The sequence below is a fragment of the Rhinatrema bivittatum genome, chromosome 10 (assembly GCF_901001135.1).
Source record: "Rhinatrema bivittatum chromosome 10, aRhiBiv1.1, whole genome shotgun sequence".
In the NCBI taxonomy this organism is placed as follows: domain Eukaryota; kingdom Metazoa; phylum Chordata; class Amphibia; order Gymnophiona; family Rhinatrematidae; genus Rhinatrema; species Rhinatrema bivittatum.
In genome coordinates this window covers 18,413,337-18,433,497 of record NC_042624.1, presented here as the reverse complement: position 1 = coordinate 18,433,497, position 20,161 = coordinate 18,413,337, and the positions used below count along the sequence as shown (strand labels likewise).

Here is a 20,161-nt window from a genome sequence, read left to right as displayed (position 1 = left end):
CTTAACTTAGCTTTTTCGCCGCGCTATCGACGTCGAGATCCCCCGGGTGGGGAGAGAGAAGCCCAGACCTTCCCCCGGCGGGGCTCGGCGCCGGTTGCGCAGGCCTTCCCCGATCGTGGCTAAGCTGAAGAGGAGATGGCGCCGGGCAATTCCAGTATCTGAGGGACTTCAGCCCTGCCGGGCACATCAGCTCACTACTGCCACCTCTGGTCGTTCTACTTCCTGTCTAATAAAGAACTATCTGTGTTTGTCTCCATACTCCAGCCTAGCCGGTGGTCCCTCTCAGGATATCCTCCTGGGGGCGCTGTCATCTGCCATCGGCACAAGGATTCACCAATTTACATTAAAGTGTTCATTCCGTACACTACTAGAGTGGTATCATAACAGACCGCCACTCTGTGGGGAGCCAGCCCACAACAGATCACTAACTCCATCTACGGAGTACAACGGACTGCTGGCTACTCTCCTCGGGGGAGCAGATTCCATAACAGATTGCAATTCCTCCTCTCTGGAGGAACAGATCTACATCAGGTTGCTAACGCCTCTCCTCTGGAAGAACTGATTACTAACAGTCTGCTAACTCCTCCCCTCTGGGGAAGCTAATCCATAACAGATTGCTAGCTCCGCCCCTCTGGGGGAGATCAATAACAGTCCTCTATTGCTGTACCTGTCTGTCCAGGCCTTATGTCCCTACCTGGGATTGACTCTGTCCTTGATTGCTGTGCCTGTTCGTCCAGGCCTTATGTCCCTACGTGGGCTTGACCTCTATCCTCTATTGCTGTGGCTGTCCGTCTAGGCCTTATGTCCCTACAAGGGTTGGACCTCGATTGCTTTGCCTGTTCGTCCAGGCCTTATGTCCATACATGGGCTTGACTCTGTCCTCGACTGCTGTGTCTATTCGTCCAGGCCTTATGTCCCTATGTGGGCTTGACCTCTGTCCTCGACTGCTGTGCCTGTTTGTCCAGGCCTTATGTCCCTATGTGGGCTTGACCTCTGTCCTCGACTGCTGTGCCTGTTCGTCCATGCCTTATGTCCCTATGTGGGCTTGACTCTGTCCTCGACTGCTGTGTCTATTCATCCAGGCCTTATGTCCCTATGTGGGCTTGACCTCTGTCCTCGACTGCTGTGCCTGTTTGTCCAGGCCTTATGTCTCTATGTGGGTTTGACCTCTGTCCTTGATTGCTGTGTCTGTCCGTCCAGGCCTTATGTCCCTACAAGGGTTTGACCTCGATTGCTTTGTCTGTCCGTCCAGGCCTTATGTCCCTACCTGGGATTGACTCTGTCCTGTATTGGTGTGCCTGTTCATCCAGGCCTTATGTCCCTACAAGGGTTGGACCTAGATTGCTTTGCCTGTTCGTCCAGGCCTTATGTCCATACGTGGGCTTGACCTCTGTCCTCGACTGCTGTGCCTGTTCATCCAGGCCTTATGTCCCTAGGTGGGATTGACCTCTGTCCTCGACTACTGTGCCTGTTTTTCCAGGCCTTATGTCCCTACAAGTGTTTGACCTCTGTCCTCGAATGCTGTGCCTGTTCATCCAGGCCTTATGTCCAGTCCTAACGGCTGAACCCTCGTTGCAAAGGGAAACCTCAGTCTCTGGCAATTAAAACTAGTAATCCTTCACAGCATGGATCCTTAAATAAAACAAACAGTTTTCTTTAGTTTCAGGGCAGAGAAGAGAACTTCCTTCGTCTTGCTTATAAAGTCATGATCTGTTTGCAAATGCTTAAATCATAACAATTTGTACCATTATACACTCTAGGGGTCAATCCATTCCAGGGAGCCCTTTCCTGCTCAAAGAAAGGGAACTCTCCCCAGTGTTGCAGCCTATCTCTTAGTACCTGTTGACCCATGTTCAGAACGAGAAAAGATCTCCAAGGTACTTAGACTGTGGCAAACACAGTGAGACCATGCTCATAGTAAGACCCTGCTCCATGTCGCCATGCTTTGAAGGCTCGTGCTCCACTCTAGGGGCCAACCCATTCCAAGGAAGCCCTTTCCTGCTCAAAGAAAGGGAACTCTCCCCGGTGTTGCAGCCTATCTCTTAGTACCTGTTGACCCATGTTGAACCGCTGTTCACATGGCACCCTGCTCCAGGTCGCCACGCTTTTAAGGCTTGTCCTCCACTCTATGGGCCAACCCATTCCAAGGAAGCCCTTTCCTGCTCAAAGAAAGGGAACTCTCCCCGGTGTTGCAGCCTATCTCTTAGTACCTGTTGACTCATGTTGAACCACTGTTCACATGGCGCCCTGCTCCAGGTCGCCATGCTTTGAAGGCTCGTGTTCCACTCTAGGGGCCAACCCATTCTGGGGAGCCCTTCCTGGCTCAAAGGGAACTCTCCCCGGGTGTAGCCAGCCTGTATCTACCCTCTGACCCATGTTGAACTGCTGTTCACATGCACCCTCCTCTGCCTCAGCCTTGAAAATTCTCGTTTGTATATCGCTAACTCCACCAGATTTTAGAAGACCAACAAGAGCTCACTAGACGCCAATGGAAACACCCCACTCTAGGGTGAACCCATTCTAGGGAGCCCTTTCCTGCGCAAAGGAAAGGAAACTCTTCCCAGGGCTCTTGTTTGAATATTTGATACTACCACCAAAATCTGCACCCGCAGATGCTCCACCACACCCAGGCATAGTTCATCATGTTTCATGTCCTAGCACTCGTGTTAGACTCCCTGGTCCCTGTTTCAAGATGGGTCGGGTGCACAGTACGCCCAGTTGACAGTCTCGCCACATGCTGAGCCTCGACTTGTCTTGCCTCCTTGTCTTTCCCTTATCAACATCATAGAGACCTGACTACCTCAGCTCTGCCAGCCTGTCTTGCCCCTATCAACTTTCTGCCACTCTGCCTTGCTGCCTTACACCAGATGACTCGCTTAACTCCTTGTGGTGTTCTTGCCACTATCATGATTCCTCAGTGTGTTGCTGCTATGTTCCTCCATTGTGCTGTAGGATGTTGATGCCACTTGTCTTGCCACTTTGCCTGTCGTGCTGCCTTCGAGGGTTCATACATCTGTTATAGGTGCTCTCTTTTGAAGCTGTGGTGTGTTTTTGACACTCTCGCTGCTGCTTTGAATCTCTGCTAAAGTACTCTTGCCACTTCTGGTACCCCTTTGCTCCTTTACAGTGTCTTAGGCTATTCATACCACTTTGGTGCCATTTTGCCACAGTCTAAGTATCTTGGAGCTCTTTTGTTGTTCTGATGATTGCTCCCCAGAAGTGTCATCAATATTGATAAGAAAACCCCAATTCTGCAGCCAAAAATAGACTGCAAATACTTCCCCCATTGACTTTAATGGGAACCGGAAAACGAATGCACGTATCAACATATCGGGTGCGCCATTGGATGAATGCAACAAATTTGCCCGCCAACGAATACGAATACCGAATCGGATGAATCTGTAACCTCTGCACATCCCTAACAGTTACTTCCCTTAACAGAAACATGGGTTAACTTGCTCAGAGCATCAGCTACTACCATAAGAAACTTGCTGGGCAGACTGGATGGAGTGGATTTCGTCTTTTTCTGCAGTCATTACTATGTTATTATATCCCTTCTCAGTCTTTTCTCCAAGCTGAAGAGCCCTTACCTGTAGGGATGTGAATCGTTTTAGGACGATTAAAATTATCGTCCGATAATTTTAATATCGTCTTAAACCGTTATGGAACACAATACAATAGAGATTCTAACGATTTATCGTTATAAATCGTTAGAATCGTGAGCCGGCACACTAAAACCCCCTAAAACCCACCCCCGACCCTTTAAATTAAATCCCCCACCCTCCCGAACCCCCCCCAAATGACTTAAATAACCTGCGGGTCCAGCGGCGGTCCGGAACGGCAGCGGTCTGGAACGGGCTCCTGCTCCTGAATCTTGTTGTCTTCAGCCGGCGCCATTTTCCAAAATGGCGCCGAAAAATGGCGGCGGCCATAGACGAACACGATTGGACGGCAGGAGGTCCTTCCGGACCCCCGCTGGACTTTTGGCAAGTCTCGTGGGGGTCAGGAGGCCCCCCACAAGCTGGCCAAAAGTTCCTGGAGGTCCAGCGGGGGTCAGGGAGCGATTTCCCGCCGCGAATCGTTTTCGTACGGAAAATGGCGCCGGCAGGAGATCGACTGCAGGAGGTCGTTCAGCGAGGGTTCCGGCGCCTCGCTGAACGACCTCCTGCAGTCGATCTCCTGCCGGCGCCATTTTCCGTACGAAAACGATTCGCGGCGGGAAATCGCTCCCTGACCCCCGCTGGACCTCCAGGAACTTTTGGCCAGCTTGTGGGGGGCCTCCTGACCCCCACGAGACTTGCCAAAAGTCCAGCGGGGGTCCGGAAGGACCTCCTGCCGTCCAATCGTGTTCGTCTATGGCCGCCGCCATTTTTCGGTGCCATTTTGGAAAATGGCGCCGGCTGAAGACAACAAGATTCAGGAGCAGGAGCCCGTTCCGGACCGCTGCCATTCCGGACCGCCGCTGGACCCGCAGGTTATTTAAGTCATTTGGGGGGGGTTCGGGAGGGTGGGGGATTTAATTTAAAGGGTCGGGGTGGGTTTTAGGGGGTTTTAATGTGCCAGTTTTGCGATTTTTCGATTTTTTGATTTTTCACGATTTTTCACGATATTTTACCCCCCAAACGGCAACAATACGATTCCCTCCCCCTCCCAGCCGAAATCGATCGTTAAGACGATCGAGGACACGATTCACATCCCTACTTACCTGTTTAGCCTTTCTTCTTAAGGAAACCATTCCATCCCCTTTATCATTTCATTGCCCTTCTCTGTATCTTTTATAGTTCTGCTATATCTTTTTTGAGATGGGGTGACCAGAATTGCATACAATACTCACGATGCAGTCGCATTATAGATTTATGCATAGGCATTAAATTATTCTTAGTTTTATTCTCTATTCCTTTCTAAACAGGATTTCATCTAAGTTTTTTCATTTAACTGCATTTTCATGATATAAATATGAATATCATTTAAATTCCATCTTCAATTCAGTTTTCAAACTTCACCCAAGCTTACTCACAAGACAGCTGATCTTTTCATGTCTTAATGACACATCCTATGCATCTGTTATCAGGAAGTACCCCACAGATTCACATTCTTTCAAGGTTTACTAAAATTTCATGATGTCATAAAATCCTATAGACAGTAGGACTTATATTATCATGGAATACCCTATCAATTTATGTTTTGAATTATCACGTGATTTCATATTCTCAACCCATACCCTGGCTTCTACCACCAAGATCAATATCTTCACAGACCTCTCTGGGAGCCTCTGCTTGTATGTATTCATCATAGATTTTCTTGGCCTTCAGAGTCAGTTTGATGGGTGACTTAGTCTTCTTGTAATCCTCGCAAGCGATCCAGAACTCAATATTTTCCTCACTGAACTCAGACTTCAGAAAAGTTCTGAAGGTTGCAAGCCCATCTAAAAATAAAACATTAATAACAAAATTAAAAATTTTTTTTCAGATGATTATGCTTTAGGAAGTTCATTTTGTTTATTTAGTCAGAGTCATTTGTGAATATAGAGGAAAAGAACAATTGTTGGGATGCATAGTTTTATGGTCCAGAATTCTAGAACCTCTAGAATGAAGATATAAATAATACAAAAGTAGATAAAATTAAAATATGAAATATACTCTTCAACTAAAACTTGAAGATTTCCAAGAAACTATGTGAAGAGCTAAGTTACAGTAAATTGCAATAACTTTTTTGCATTGAGAGAGAGAGAGAGAGAGAGACCAAAATGCCTTCCTCCTAGATAGGTATTTATATCTCTATGGGAGGCCCACCTACTTACTCAAGGTGAGGTTTAGGTATTAGTGTAGGGGTTAGGGGCCACTTTGACATTCAAAGTGAGATGTACGAACAGAACAGTGCTCTCTTGTGAAGATTTGATGACCCTCGGAGTGAGGAAACTCACTCAAAGATGAGATTTGTGCAATGTTCTCTCAACCTAGCTTGATGTTCAAATTACTAGGTGGGCCTCCCATAAAGATATAAGTACCTAATCTAGAGTGAAGGCATTATGGCCAGTCTCTCTCTCTCTCTCTCTCTCAACACATCACAAAATGCAATAATGGCTTAACACTATTTATTTATTTATTTATTTATTTATTTAACAATCTTTTATATACCGGGGCACGTTAAAAACATCACCCCGGTTCACAATGTAACGTAACGTAGCAACAGGCTTTACAATAATTTAGGATAGATAAACATAAAACATTATTTAGCTTTACAATAAATTAAAATATATAAACATTATGACAACTAACTCAACTTGAGACAGGTGGTTTATCAGGTGGTTACATGAGAAACTCTTGCGGGGAGTAAAAGGGAATAGGTTCATTAACTATTCACAAGATTCACTACTAAAAATGGTGTAGTTAAAGCTTTGCAAAATGGTAAACCCACCCCTCCTCTTTTTCAGATTTGCATTAAAGGCATTTTTGCATGCATTAATGGCACTTTTCACATGCAATAAGCCTTTAACACATGCAAAAATGCCTTATAGCATTTTGATAAATTACCCTATAAGTCCTCAAAACAAATATTTACATGTAACCCCTGGATGGAAAAACCCGGTTCATGTATTCATAGGCACATAATCTAAGTTCAGACCCTATTGGTAAGGCTCTTCAAAGTGTTCAAATAAATCTGAATGTCCAGGGTTGCCTGTGGGACAAAGTTTAACTTCAAGCCCTTCTGTGTTATTTACTATTACATTGACCTTCGGTCCCTTGGCAAACCATACTGTGAAGTGGGTCATAATAGATATTATGAACCTTGAGAGGGAGATTTTTTAAATCAAGGTACAAACACCTCTACTGTTAGAGGTATAAGGAGTAGAGATGTGAATCTGAACTGGAATCGGTTCGGATTCCGGTTCGGATTCACATCATGGTTTTTTTTTTCGTCCGGCCCGATCACAGTTTTGTTTATCGGCTGCGCCCGAGCCGATAAGCAAAAAACCCACCCTGACCCTTTAAAACTAATCCCTTAGCTTCCCCCACCCTCCTGACCCCCCCCCCCAAAAACATTTTACAGGTACCTGGTGGTCCAGTGGAGGTCCCGGTAGCGATCTCCTGCTCTCGGGCCGTCGGCTACCACTAATAAAAATGGCACTGAGGGCCTTTGCCCTTACCATGAGACAGGGTATCCGTGCCATTGGCCGGCCCCTGTCACATGGAGGGAGCACTGGATGGGCGTCTCTTGCATCTTTAAAAATGGCGCGGGCCATCCAGTGCTCCTACCATGTGACAGGGGCCAGCCAATGGCACGGATACCCTGTCACATGGTAAGGGCAAAGGGCCATCGGCGCCATTTTGATTAGTGGCAGCCGACGGCCCGAGAGCGGGAGATCACTCCTGGGACCCCCACTGGACCACCAGGTACCTGTAAAAAGTTTTTTGGGGGGTCGGGAGGGTGGGGGAAGCTAAGGGATTATTTTTAGAGTCGGGGGTCGGTTTAGGGGTTATTTTTGTGTGCCGTTTTTCCCGCCCTCCCCCAAAACAATAAGAGAACCCCCACGAACAATATAGTGGGGTTTTCCTATCATTTTGGGGGAGCCCCCGATTTCTGACGATTTTGAAAATATCATACGATATTTTCAATCGTCCGAAGCCCGATTCACATCCCTAATAAGGAGTAGCATGAACATGACCATGAGCTTTTTTGGACATAGACGTCTCTTGCAGAAACACAATGCCAACGTTTTGCTTTCTAAGAAATTGAAGAATCCTAGTGTGTTTAATCGGTGTGGCTAAACCCCTCACATTAAGGAAAATAATATGTACGTCTAGCGACATCTTAATGTGAGCTGAAATTTATGTCTCAGATAATACCCCTTCCAAGCTGAGCAAAAGATCTGATGGCTGCATTCACAATAGTGCCTTGCATTCAAATCCAACTGAATGATTTTAAATATATATAACCCAACAAATAAACTGCAACAAACCTCTTGATGTCCCCTCCTTCCCCGTCCTAACCACACTGCAAAGCCCCTGAAACATCAAAAGACCATAACCCCCTTTATCAGTTCTATAACACACATTTCTCCTTCCCTCCCATCCAAACTCTAGCCCAAACCAATAGAAAAAACAAGCCCAAGTGAATAAATAAATCACAGATTGTTGTGAGTGCAGAGGTGTGATCCTTGCTCAGAAAGATGTGAGCCCTTGGGCCACGACTCGGCTCAGGGAGGAGCCCCATGACACATACCATGGAAGGTCAGAGTGTTCAGGCATGGGCTGGAGCTGGAACAAGGCTGGACCAGGAGCAAGACTTGGAACATCAGAAACTAGAACAAGGCAGGCTCAGCCCTCCACTGGACCTGCACGCACAAGTGAGACCCAGCAACGCAATGCTGGTCTCAAGGGTAGTCCTCCTACCACTCAGTAGCCATTCCGAACCTGCCGCTTGGGAACGATGAGTGCATGAGGCCAGATGGAGGCTGAGGGCAGGAACCAGATAAGACATGGAACTCAGGAACTAGGAAACTCAGACAAAGACTTGAGGAACTTGGAAGACTCAGACAAGGATACGTGGAACTTGGAAGACTCAGACAAGGACTCAGGATACTTGGAAAACTCGGACAAGCACTCAGGATACTTAGAAGACTCTGAAAAGGACTCAGGATACTTGCAAGACTTGGACATGGACTCAGGATAATTGGAAGACTCGGACTAGGATCCAGGATACTTGAAAGACTCAGGCGAGGGTTCAGGGTTTAGGCACTAGTACAGGGTGAATACTGAACCACAGTGCGCCCTACACAGCCCCCCATGGCTGGTCACAGACCATGCCGAAAGCGAAGCAGACTCCAGGCAAGAAAGTGAAGACTTGGAACCGGGAACATGACGAAGATTCAGGAGAGGCCTGCACTGAGGCGCGCCCTACACAGAAGCCCATGGCTGGTTGCAGACCATGCTGAAGCAGAGCAGGTTCTGGCTTGAGTCTTGGGCATGGACGGAGGCAGGCACAATGTACTCTGAAGAACAGGAACAGGATTCAAGACTCAGGATTCAAGATTCAGAACTCGGATTCAGGAACAGATCTCAGAATTAAAAACAAGGAGCCTTCCGGAGACTTGCGCTGCAGACGTGAAAACAGGCCTTGTGCCATGAAGCACCCTACACAACCCCCCATGGGCTGGTCATGGACTACGACGGGTCTAAACACAAGATCTCCAAAATACTTGGAAGGAGCTGAAGTGATGAGGTGTTTGGAGCATACTGAAGACATGACACAAAAAACTCAGGAAAAGGCATGACCAGGTTGAACTGGAGGTACAGATGAGTGGTAGCATCTTGAAGTGTAGTCCGGTTCTTGGTTCTTGTTTAAGTAAGTCGATATGGAAGTATGGAACACATAAGCAACATCTTTCTGCTGTTAGCAATGGTGAGGATAGAGATTAAGGCATCATTGCTGGATTCTTAGATGCAAGGGTAGAATACCAGGAGAATGTGTAGGCAAACTTACAGATTACCACTTGCTCTTGGGTAGGAATTGGTACAAGGAATTGGAACAAGGAATTGGTACAATTGGAACTAGGAAGTCCAACAAACATTGCTCAGAAGGTAGAAAGCTGATCTTGGAGGCATATTTTTATACCCCTTGATGATAGATGGTGCACGGTCCCTTTTGTAAGATCTTTAGGTATAATCTTTAGGTATAATCCGCATGTTAACACAGGCTCCCATATGATAGCAAATTTGTTCCTTGAAGGAGCTTGGTAGTCGATAGACGGAAATGCTCAACTTTACACAGGAAACTGTTTCCTTGAAAGGGATTTCCAGAATAGCTTGGTAGGTATAATATCCCTCAGGCTCGGATCAGATGAGCCGCTTCAAGATGGGTGGTAAGGCTCAAGGAGGCAAAGCTTGGAGACAGCGAAAGAGTCCAAATGGTCACTGATGCTCCTCCACTTCTATAGATGGATTATAAATGCAGCTGATGGCAAAGATCCCTGTAGGGACAGCTTTTATAAATGGTAGAAGACAACTTGAGAGACTGGCAAATTTTGGTTTTCCTTGAAGAGCAGTGCTCTTCTCCAGGAATGGATCTCTTGGGTATAAGATCGGTAAGCTCCCAGAAGTACAGAGGATATGGAACTCAAAGAGAAGATCGCAGGAACAACTCTCAATGGATCCATGGGTAGTGATGTTGAATCCCAAGAAAAGGGAAGACATAGTGTCCTTAAATTGATAGTAATAGTTCCTTCCAGGAGGATTTGCAGCAGAAGAACTATGTAGGCTTATCAGGCAAGACAAAAGGTGGCAATTATGGCCCGTTGGGAGCAGATGAAATGGACAAATCAGGATCTCCCAATCCTGATTCCACTAGCTCAGAAAACTGTTGGGCATCCAAATGGCAGATAAAATTTAATGTGGACAAGTGCAAGGTGCTGCAAATAGGGAAAAATAACTCTATAGTAGACTCAGACTAGGACTCAGGATACTTGGAAGACTCGGACATGAACTCATCATACTTGGAAGACTCACACTAGGATCCAGGATACTTGGAAGACTCAGGTGAGGATTCAGGGTTCAGGCACTAGTACAGGGTAAGTACTGCACTGCAGCATGCCCTACACAGCCACCCATGGCTGGTCGTGGACTTCACCAAAAGCAAAGCAGACTCCAGGCAAAGACTTGGAACCGGGAAGATATCGAAGATTCAGGAGAGGCCTGCACCGAGATGCACCCTACACAGCCGCCTATAGCTGGTCATGGACCACGCTGGAGAAGAGCAGTTTCTGGCTTGAGTCTTGGGCATGGACGGAAGAAGGCACAAGGTACCCTGAAGACCAGGAACAAGATTCAAGACTCAAGATTCAAGACTCGGATTGAGGACTAGACCTCGGAATTAAAAACAAGGAGCCTTCCGAAGACTTGCATTGCAGACATGAAGACAGGCCTTGTGCCATGAAGCGCTCTACACAGCCCCCCATGGGCTGGTCATGGACCACGATGTTGGCATGCCAGGAAAAGTGGACAAGCAGGGAACCTGGAAGCAGGACAAAGAGCCTGAGACAAGGACATCAGGACCAGGACTGGAACACAGAACATTAGGAACTTCTGGACATGGAATATCAGAACACTGAAGAGACAACGAAGGAGCTCCAATGAAGAACAGGACCAGGAATATCAGGACGAAGGAGACCAGGAACATATAGGACAACAAACGAAGAGCCATCAAGAGAACACTGAAGAGACAACGAAGGAGCTCCAATGAAGAACAGGACCAGGAATATCAGGACGAAGGAGACCAGGAACATATAGGACAACAAACGAAGAGCCATCAAGACAAAAGAAGACCATGGAGGACCTTGACTGGAAGAAGAGCACAGACAACTGTGAGACCTGGATCGAAGGCCCCGAGGAATGAGGGCTGAACCCTTTTATAGGGCTGGATGAAGGAGCAGGCTGATGAGGTCATCCGGTGGGGCCGTGGCCTCTTCCCGCCACTGCCCTTTATTGAAATGAGGGGCGCACGCACACCTATGCAGGGCCGAGAAGGTGGAGGAGTTGATGTTGGCAGCATCCCTGCTGCATGAAGAGATGGAAGGACAGCGGCTTCCCTGCCGCTCAGGAACAAGAAGCAGCAGTGGCAGTGGCAGCATAGGCCACATCAACAGGTGACTGGCGGCATGCAGGATGAGTGAGGGCCTGCTTGTGGGATGGGTTCCGCGAGCAGGATCGTATCACACACTGTCCATTCGAACAATTATAGTATCTTGGAAGAAGAGGACAGTCTTACATCTCAGAGCTCATTCCCCAGGAGAGATTTGTCATGACCTGGGAGCAAGCTCTTGATCGCTGGCACAAATCTGTATGTGAAACAAGAGTGAAATCAGGTAAAGATAGAACAAAATATAAAGAAGAGATACAAGAGCCTGTTGGCCCCCAGTTCTTCATCCGGTAACTCAAAAGGAAGAGGATTAATCTAGTGATTCCTAGTCTATTATTAACCAATTTCCTGTATAATAAACGGAAGCACATAAAGCTACTCACAAAGAGATATCGCCAGAGTTGCAATTAAACCTGAGGCATACGGAGATTGGAAGAACTGTTCTCAAAGCCATTTATCTGAGTTAAGTAGCCAGGCTGAAAACTGTCCTCATTAAAATGACTGAAGAATATGTATGGGATTCACAATGTACAGACTTTTATCGACATTAAAGAGGTGCATTCCTGGGGGCATGTGTAGGTCAGGGGAGTACAGTATACATGCAGAATCAATTTTCCCATCTGTATGTATATTTCCCTCTTTCTTCTGCCCACAGAAAAAGGAGGGGCAAAATGTGCAGGTTCTATTGTCACTTGATACCTGCCTAAGTGAATTTTCAAAAGAAAATCTATGCATATAGGGGTATATTTTAAAAACATATGCACGCGCCTCCATGTGCACGCACTACCCAGCACGCATGTTATAAAATCCGGGCCGGCATGCCCAGGGGGGTAGAGGTGGCCAATTTACGTGCGGCGTAAATTTGGCCTCCCCCAGTTCCCTCCCTATCCTCTCCAATTAAGGAGTGGACTAAGAGGGAACTTTCCTACCCCCTACCTATCCTCCCTCCCTCCCTCTTCCCGACCCCTTAAGGCTTCATACCTTTTCTTTTCTTCTTTATTTCTGAACTTATGTCAACTCCTGAGCTGGCGTAAGTTGCTGGCGCGCAATGCCCCGGCACAGCAGCAAATGGCCGCTGTACCGGCCACCTCCAGCTCTGCCCCCACCCCACCCCCTGGACCGCCCCTCCCCACCCCCTGACAGCCCTTTTGCCGAGTCCTGGTGTTACAGTTTTGGCTGCAGTGCAACCGCCTCACCACCAGGGGTCCCTCTAGTGCTGGCTCTCCTGACAGGCCCAGTCCATCTCCTCTGTCCACTCTATGTTCTGGGTTTGCCCTTATAACCCTGCCTGACAGTTCCCTCGGGGCTTCGGCATCGAGCTCACCTGGGCTCCCTGCTCTAGCCTTCCTTGCCTTGCGCGGCCTTCGGGCCTTTCCTTGCCTTGCCTTGCGCGGCCTTTGGGCCTTCTTCCTTGCTTTTCATACCTGGCCTACGGGCCTTCTGTGTGTGTGTGGCCTACGGGCCTTCTGACCTGCCTTGCCCCGCTTACGGTGTGTGGCCTACGGGCCTTCTGTGTGTGTGTGGCCTACGGGCCTTCTGACCTGCCTTGCTCTGCTTACGGTGTGTGGCCTACGGGCCCTCTGTGTGTGTGTGGCCTACGGGCCTTCTGACCTGCCTTGTCCTGCTTACTGTGCCCTGACCCAGCCTGAACCTAGACACTGCTATCTGCCTCCTGCCCTGACCCAGCCTGGACCCAGACACTGCTACTTGCCGCCTGCCCTGACCCAGCCTGGACCTAGACATTGCTATCTGCCTCCTGCCCTGACCCAGCCTGGACCCAGACACTGCTACTTGCCGCCTGCCCTGACCCAGCCTGGACCCAGACACTGCTATCTGCCGCCTGCCCTGACCCAGCCTGGACCCAGACACTGCTACTTGCCGCCTGCCCTGACCCAGCCTGGACCCAGACTCTGTTCTAGCCATTCTTGTCTCTCTCAACCTGGAGCCACCCTTCTGGGTGGTGTTCATGACTCCTGACCGGAGCCCAGTCTTAACACCTGGCTCATGTGCGCGTAACGTGGGTTACACGCATGGCCGGGCCCCTTCTAAAAGAAGAAATAAGCATGTGTCCGAAAGAACTTAGGAAATGGTCTAATTTTGAAGAAACAGTAATGGAGGTCGAAAGTTTGATAAAGCAATTAAATCCAACAAACCATCCAATAGATTCTATTCCCATTTTAGCATTAAAACCTACAGGGGGGAAGCAGAGAGGAGAGAGGACCCGGAGAGGTGCTTAATCTGTTGAATTTACCTCCTACGAGGGTGAGGACACGTCCCGGCCTGAATATTTTTCTTGTTTCTGGAAGGTGAGGATACGTCCCGGCCTGATTGGACTTACCTCTGACGTCATCAGAAAGGCGACGGTAGGCCTTAAAACCGCCGCCTTCTGCAACTTCTCCGGGGGAAGCAGAGAGGAGAGAGGACCCGGAGAGGTGCTTAATCTGTTGAATTTACCTCCTACGAGGGTGAGGACACGTCCCGGCCTGAATATTTTTCTTGTTTCTGGAAGGTGAGGATACGTCCCGGCCTGATTGGACTTACCTCTGACGTCATCAGAAAGGCGACAGTAGGCCTTAAAACCGCCCCCTTCTGCGGCGCGCAGCTGCCGCTGGTGCGCGGCTTTGCCTGAGCATTACCAAGGTTTCTTCGTTGTTTCATCAATTGTAAGTACTATTCTTAAAAAAAAAACCTCTCTCTCTCTATACCTCTCTGTGTACCCTCGTCTGCCAACTCCTATAAATAAGTTATTGGATTCAAGAGACTTTGGGAAGGTAGAACCCTTGATTTAAAATTATAGAAAACATATGCCACATACGAAAAGGAAAGCAAGGATTAGGGAGCTGGGGCCTGGACCCCAGACCCCAGTTTCCTTGCAACCTACGATCGAAGGTTTCATGCTTCCCTTAGTGGCTATGACAACTCCGCGGCAGTCCTTGGCATCCAATCCAGAGGAGCGTCTGGATTGTTCGCCGGACATACAAGTCAGCTTAAGTCCCGGAGCGCCGTCTACTCCCCCCTTTCCCTCAGGAGCATTAAATACATCAGAAGGACAAAGTATTGACAGAGAATTTTCTCTTGTCATAAGTGAGTCTATCCTGGAACCAGGTGCTGTGGGGTTCACGGAGGGCATTATCCGGGGGAATGAAATTTCGACTTCCCCGGAAATTAAAGCCTCTACTCCTAGAGAGAAAATACTAACATCGGGGGAATCAAGTAACCTTGTGGATACCCAACGAACTGAGTTTACTATTCTACGCCCAGCTATTCCTAAACCCACTGAAATTACAATGGACTCCATATGGACTGCAATAATGGTTTTAGAAAAGTCAGTATCTTCTCTTGTAGAGGTTACCTCTAGTTTAGTAGGGAAAATTCACCCCATGGAATTAAGTATTTCCACAAATATGCAAAATATAGTTCAAATAGAACAAAAGGTTTCTACTTTACAAACCAATCAAGTACAACTTATAAAATCTGATATAATTCAGCAAAGAAGGATAGAAAATATTGAAAATTCAATTAGATATTTGAATCTTCGTTTGCTGAATTTTCCTTTGTTTGAAAAGGTTTCCCCTTTAGAAATGTTTAAAAAATATCTGATGGAAGTATTAAAAATCCCTAAAGAATTGATGCCTACATTGGCAAAAATTTATATGACAAAAACTGTTCCAATAACATCAAACGATCAAGTGCCTGATTTAGACCTGGAATTAACACAATTCTTAGAAACATCTGGGGAAATAAAACCTACTAAAAGAGGAACTATGTTTATCCAATGTGTATTTGCACAAGATAGAGAAATGATACTAAAAGCTTTCTTTCGTAATAGAAAGACACCTTTTTTGGGACAGTCCATATGGGTCTTTCCAGATGTTACACGTTCTACTCAGGAGCGTAGAAAAAGGTTTCTTTTATTGCGTAATGAAGTGGTAGGCATGGGAGCCAAGTTCACTCTTAGGTTCCCATGCCAATGTATAGTGAATAAGCAAGGGGTTAAGAATGTTTTCTATGAACCTGATCTGCTACAGATTTTCCTAAACTCAAGCTCTCGGGTAAGTCCGAGTCAAGGTATTGCTTGAATTACGGTTAGAGAAGGATAAAAGCCACTAATTTCTCTGTTTCCAATATTATAAAAGAGTAAATTACTAAATTTCCTTTATCGCTCAAGGTAGGAGTTGTCTTTCGTTTCATTAATATTACACGGAGAAATGTTGCAGTTAACTTATATTATGTACAAAGTAGTATTGTTGTTTTCCAATATTCAAATGTTTAAAGATAGATAACTGCATAATCCCATTGTATTTTTTTCCTGTGATTTTACCTGTATGAAAGGTTAAAAAATTCTATAAATAAAAGAAAAAAAAAAACAAAAAACAAAAAAAAACCTACAGCACATCGCTCTGTGCATCACATACATTATCAATAGATATTTAAAAGAGGGTCATCTCCCAGAAATATTGAAAAGTGCAATTATTAGGCCCATCCTAAAGCAAAAAAAACTGGCCCCAACGGTGTTGAACAATTATAGGCTGATATCAAATTTATCCTTTCTCTCTAAACTAATTGAAAAAGTAGTGTAGAAACAGTTAACAGAATACCTTGAAGTAAACAATATTCTTTACCCGTCACAGTATGGTTTCAGGAGACATTTTAATACTGAAACATTGTTATTATCTTTGACTGACACAGTATTAAGAGGGTTTGATAGTGGCCAAAGATATTTATTAACTTTTCTAGATCTTTCAGCGGCATTTGATACAGTGAATCATAATATATTACTTCAGAGACTCTCAGAAATAGGGCTTAATGAAACCATATTGCAATGGTTCACATCTTATCTGAATAACCTCTCTTATCAAGTGTAAATCAACAATAAAACAATGAATAAAAGAGGGCTCAAGACAGGAGTACCACAGGGATCTGCCCTGTCAGCCACGTTATTTAACGTATATATGTTGCCCATATGTCATTTATTAGCCAGATTAGGTCTCAATCACTATTTATATGCTGAGGTTTTCAGATAATTTTACCAATTCAAGACACAATCGAAAAAACCTACGAACTCACAGTCATGTATCTGAAAATTATTAAACTACTCACGCAAATTAAATTAGTTTTAAATATCAACAAAATGGAAATTATCCCCTTAGAAAGAAAGGCCCCAAACACAGATCAATCATCAATAACACTACAAGATAACTTTACGATTAAATTAGCAGATAACATACAAGACCTAGGAGTTTTTATTGACCCTGAACTTAGCCTTAAAAGACATATAGGGGTAGATTTTTAAAGTTATGCAGGGGCATAGATTTGTTCGCTCAACCCGGCGCGAACAAATCTATGCCTGATTTTATAACGTGCGCGCTCAGGGGGATGCACAATTGTGCAACCTGCGCATGCTGAGCCAAGCAGCCTGCCTCCGTTCCCTCCCAGGCCGCTCCGAAATTGGAGAGGCCTGGGAGGGAACTTTTTTTCACCCCCCCACCTTCCCCTCCCTTCCCCTACCTAACCCACCCCCCAGCCCTAACTAAATCGCCCCCTACCTTTTTTAAGAAAGTTATGCCTGCCCGAGGCCTCACCCCGGATCGCCCCCGAGCTGGCACCATGCCCACGGCCCCACCCCCGACACGCCCCGAGTGCCGCACTGCCCCCAACATGCCCCCAAGCAAAGCCCCAGGACTTATGTGCGTCCTGGGGCTTTGCGCGCACCGGCAGCCTATGCAACATAGGCGCGCCGGCTTTTAAAATCTAACCCATAACGAACAAAGTAAGAGAGGGATATGGCAAGCTTATGATACTTAAGCGATTAAAGCCATTACTGTCACAAAATGACTTTAGAACAGTCTTACAATCCTTGATTTTTGCAGGCACAGATTATTGCAATTCATTATTACTGGGCCTTCCATCTTCCACTATTCGACCCTTACAGGTATTGCACAATGCTGCAGCAAGAGTGCTAACAGGCAGTAGAAAAAGAGATTACATTACACCTATTCGGGTCGCCTTGCACTGGCTGCCTATTGAATATCATACTCAATTTAAAATAATTTGTATTCTACATAAAATTAATCTATGGCGAGCAAGTGGACTGGTTTAACGCAGCGATTCGGCTTCACACTCTTCAAAGAAACTAAAGGTCTGCAAATAAATGTCTGCTATCTATACCTGCTATAAACTCCACCCAGCTCAGCCATCAGGGAAAGAGCAATGTCGCTTGCGGGACCTAAATTGTGGAATGCGATACCTACAAACTTGAGATTGCAATCTGATTTCAAGAAGTTTAAACAGGATCTAAAAACCTGGTTGTTTGGGAAGGCTTACATGGTTGAAAAATGAGATTAGCTTTTAATATTTAATATTCATTCATTTTATAACCCTCTAGTTCTTTTACATATACTATTTTACAGTATTTTGTTTTAACGCTAGTCCTGTATCTTTTACTCTACCTCATATTGATTATATTTTATGATTAAGTTCTTATATTTTATACACGTTTTTATCTTATGTATTTCTTTCTGAAAAATGTAAACCATTCTGATGGCACGTCTGAACGACATTATAGAAAATCTGACAAATAAGTAAGTAAATAAATAAATAAATAAATAAATAAAATGCGCATGGTGTACGCAAGGCCCGGCCACACATGTAACCACCGTATTTACGAACTCGGGGGAATAACAATTCGGCTGATAGTTTTCTTTGAAAATTATCTAGCAGATACAAATGCTACCAGTGGGCTTTGAACATTGTCACTTCAGAGACTTTTTGTTAAAGTATAAAAGCTTTGGCTGGCCTCAGACCAACAGACTGCTGGGTCAAGAACCTGAAGCTCTGCTCTTCAGTCTTTGAGAGAAGCTCAGCAATTGAAAAAGCATGCTAGCAATCTAAAGCCTAGACTTGCAATCCCTTTTAAAAATAAGTTTCCAGAAATTTTAAGACTAGTAGCTCAAGCTGAGAGAAACTGGAAAAGACCCATTAATTCTTGAATTAAACCCCCTACAACAACAAACATGTTTGTTGTTGTAGGGGCAAAATGTTGAAATGTTGTATAACTGGATAAACTGCCTTGGACTAAAGTTTGACTGTGATTGCTACTCCTGAAAGTGAATTTTGTATCTACAACTGTTTGAGCTATGTAAACACTTCTGTTGTCACTGAAGGAAGGGAACCTGTGTCCTGCTGTTTTGTGTATCCTGTATTGTATAAGCAGGTCCTGTCTGTGTTCCAGTAGAGTGTATAGACAAGTTTGGAATCTCCAAGGTCCTCCCCAACAAACTTGTCCAAGATAACAGAGAGTGGTAGAACAGAGCTGGATCCTGATCATGGATGCCTGACACTAAGCCCTTGTTCTCTAAGAAACAATAAACCCTCCTCCTCTTCCTCTTCTTCTGGCTGACATATTCCTTTTCCCAGCATAAAACAAATTCTGGTGTTGATTAGAGTTATTCTAATGTGTTTGTTTTGGAAATTTCTTTAGAAACAGAAAGATCAACTTTTTAATGTGTTTACTGATATAACCGTTGGCATTCCATGTTCAGAACATCATCTGGCACTGTGTGAATAATTAATGACATCGACTTTGGTCTTTGTTACAGGAAATGTTGGTAAACAATGAAGCACATTCCTTGCAATCCAATTACTCTTCAACTATATTTAAAATTCCTAATAAAGACATAACGCATCTTTACCAAACACTTTTGTGACATTGAATGACATGAGCGTGAAGCCCTTTTGCCACGGCACAGTTGGAGCAACCTTGTAGGCGAAGCCCCAAGGTCTGTGCCAACAGCTGGTGAAAGAGGCTTTATTCGGGCCAGGCTAGGGCAGAGTCCAGGATGGTCCAACAGTCAGGACAGGCAGCTGGCAAGCTGTAGACTGAGTCCAAGGCTAGGATTGGATCAAAGCAGCAAGCAAGGAACAGAGAAGGCTCAGAGCAAGAGAGACTAGGCAGGAAACAGTACACAGAGGAACAGGAAGGACAAGACCAGAGACAATCCAGGAAACAGGTAAGACAAACATGAGAAAACAGATAGGGTCAGGCAGGAAACAGGACAGAACAAAACTAAAGACAAGGCTGGAGTGAGGCAAGGTTGAAGACCAGGTTGGAGCGAGGGCAGGCTGAGGACCAGGCTGGAACGAGGCAAGGATGAGGACCAGGTAGGCCAACGAGGCAAGGCTGAAGACCAGGCAGGCCGATGAGGCAAAGCTGAGGACTGGATAAGACAATGAGGCAAGGCTGAAGATGAAGGGACCTGTTTGCTGGGGCACTGGTTGGTAGCATGGCTGGGGTTTAAATACCCAGCTGTGATGTCATCAGCCAGCACCTGCTGTGAGCGTTCCCACCTTAGGGCTCACATAGGAAGGTGCATGCCTTGGGGGGATAAGTCCCTGAAGATGGCAGCGGTATCCGGGCCACATGGCAGTGGTGATAGAAACTGCTCATGGGGCATACCTGTAAGCAGAGAAGGTAACAACAACATTCCTTCTATGTACAAGATGATCTTTTCGAGGTGGTCTGCAGCCC

The 20,161-nt window shown here is 45.9% G+C and overlaps 1 protein-coding gene across 1 annotated transcript in view; it reads right to left on the bottom strand.

Moving 5' to 3' along the window:
- The window catches only part of RGS5 (regulator of G protein signaling 5), a 270,300-nt gene that overhangs the window by 75,730 nt on the left and 174,409 nt on the right, over positions 1 to 20,161 (bottom strand). The window contains exon 4 of the mRNA XM_029617532.1: positions 5,259 to 5,425. Coding sequence (XP_029473392.1) covers positions 5,259 to 5,425 — 167 coding nt within the window. The remainder of the gene's footprint in view (positions 1 to 5,258; positions 5,426 to 20,161) is intronic.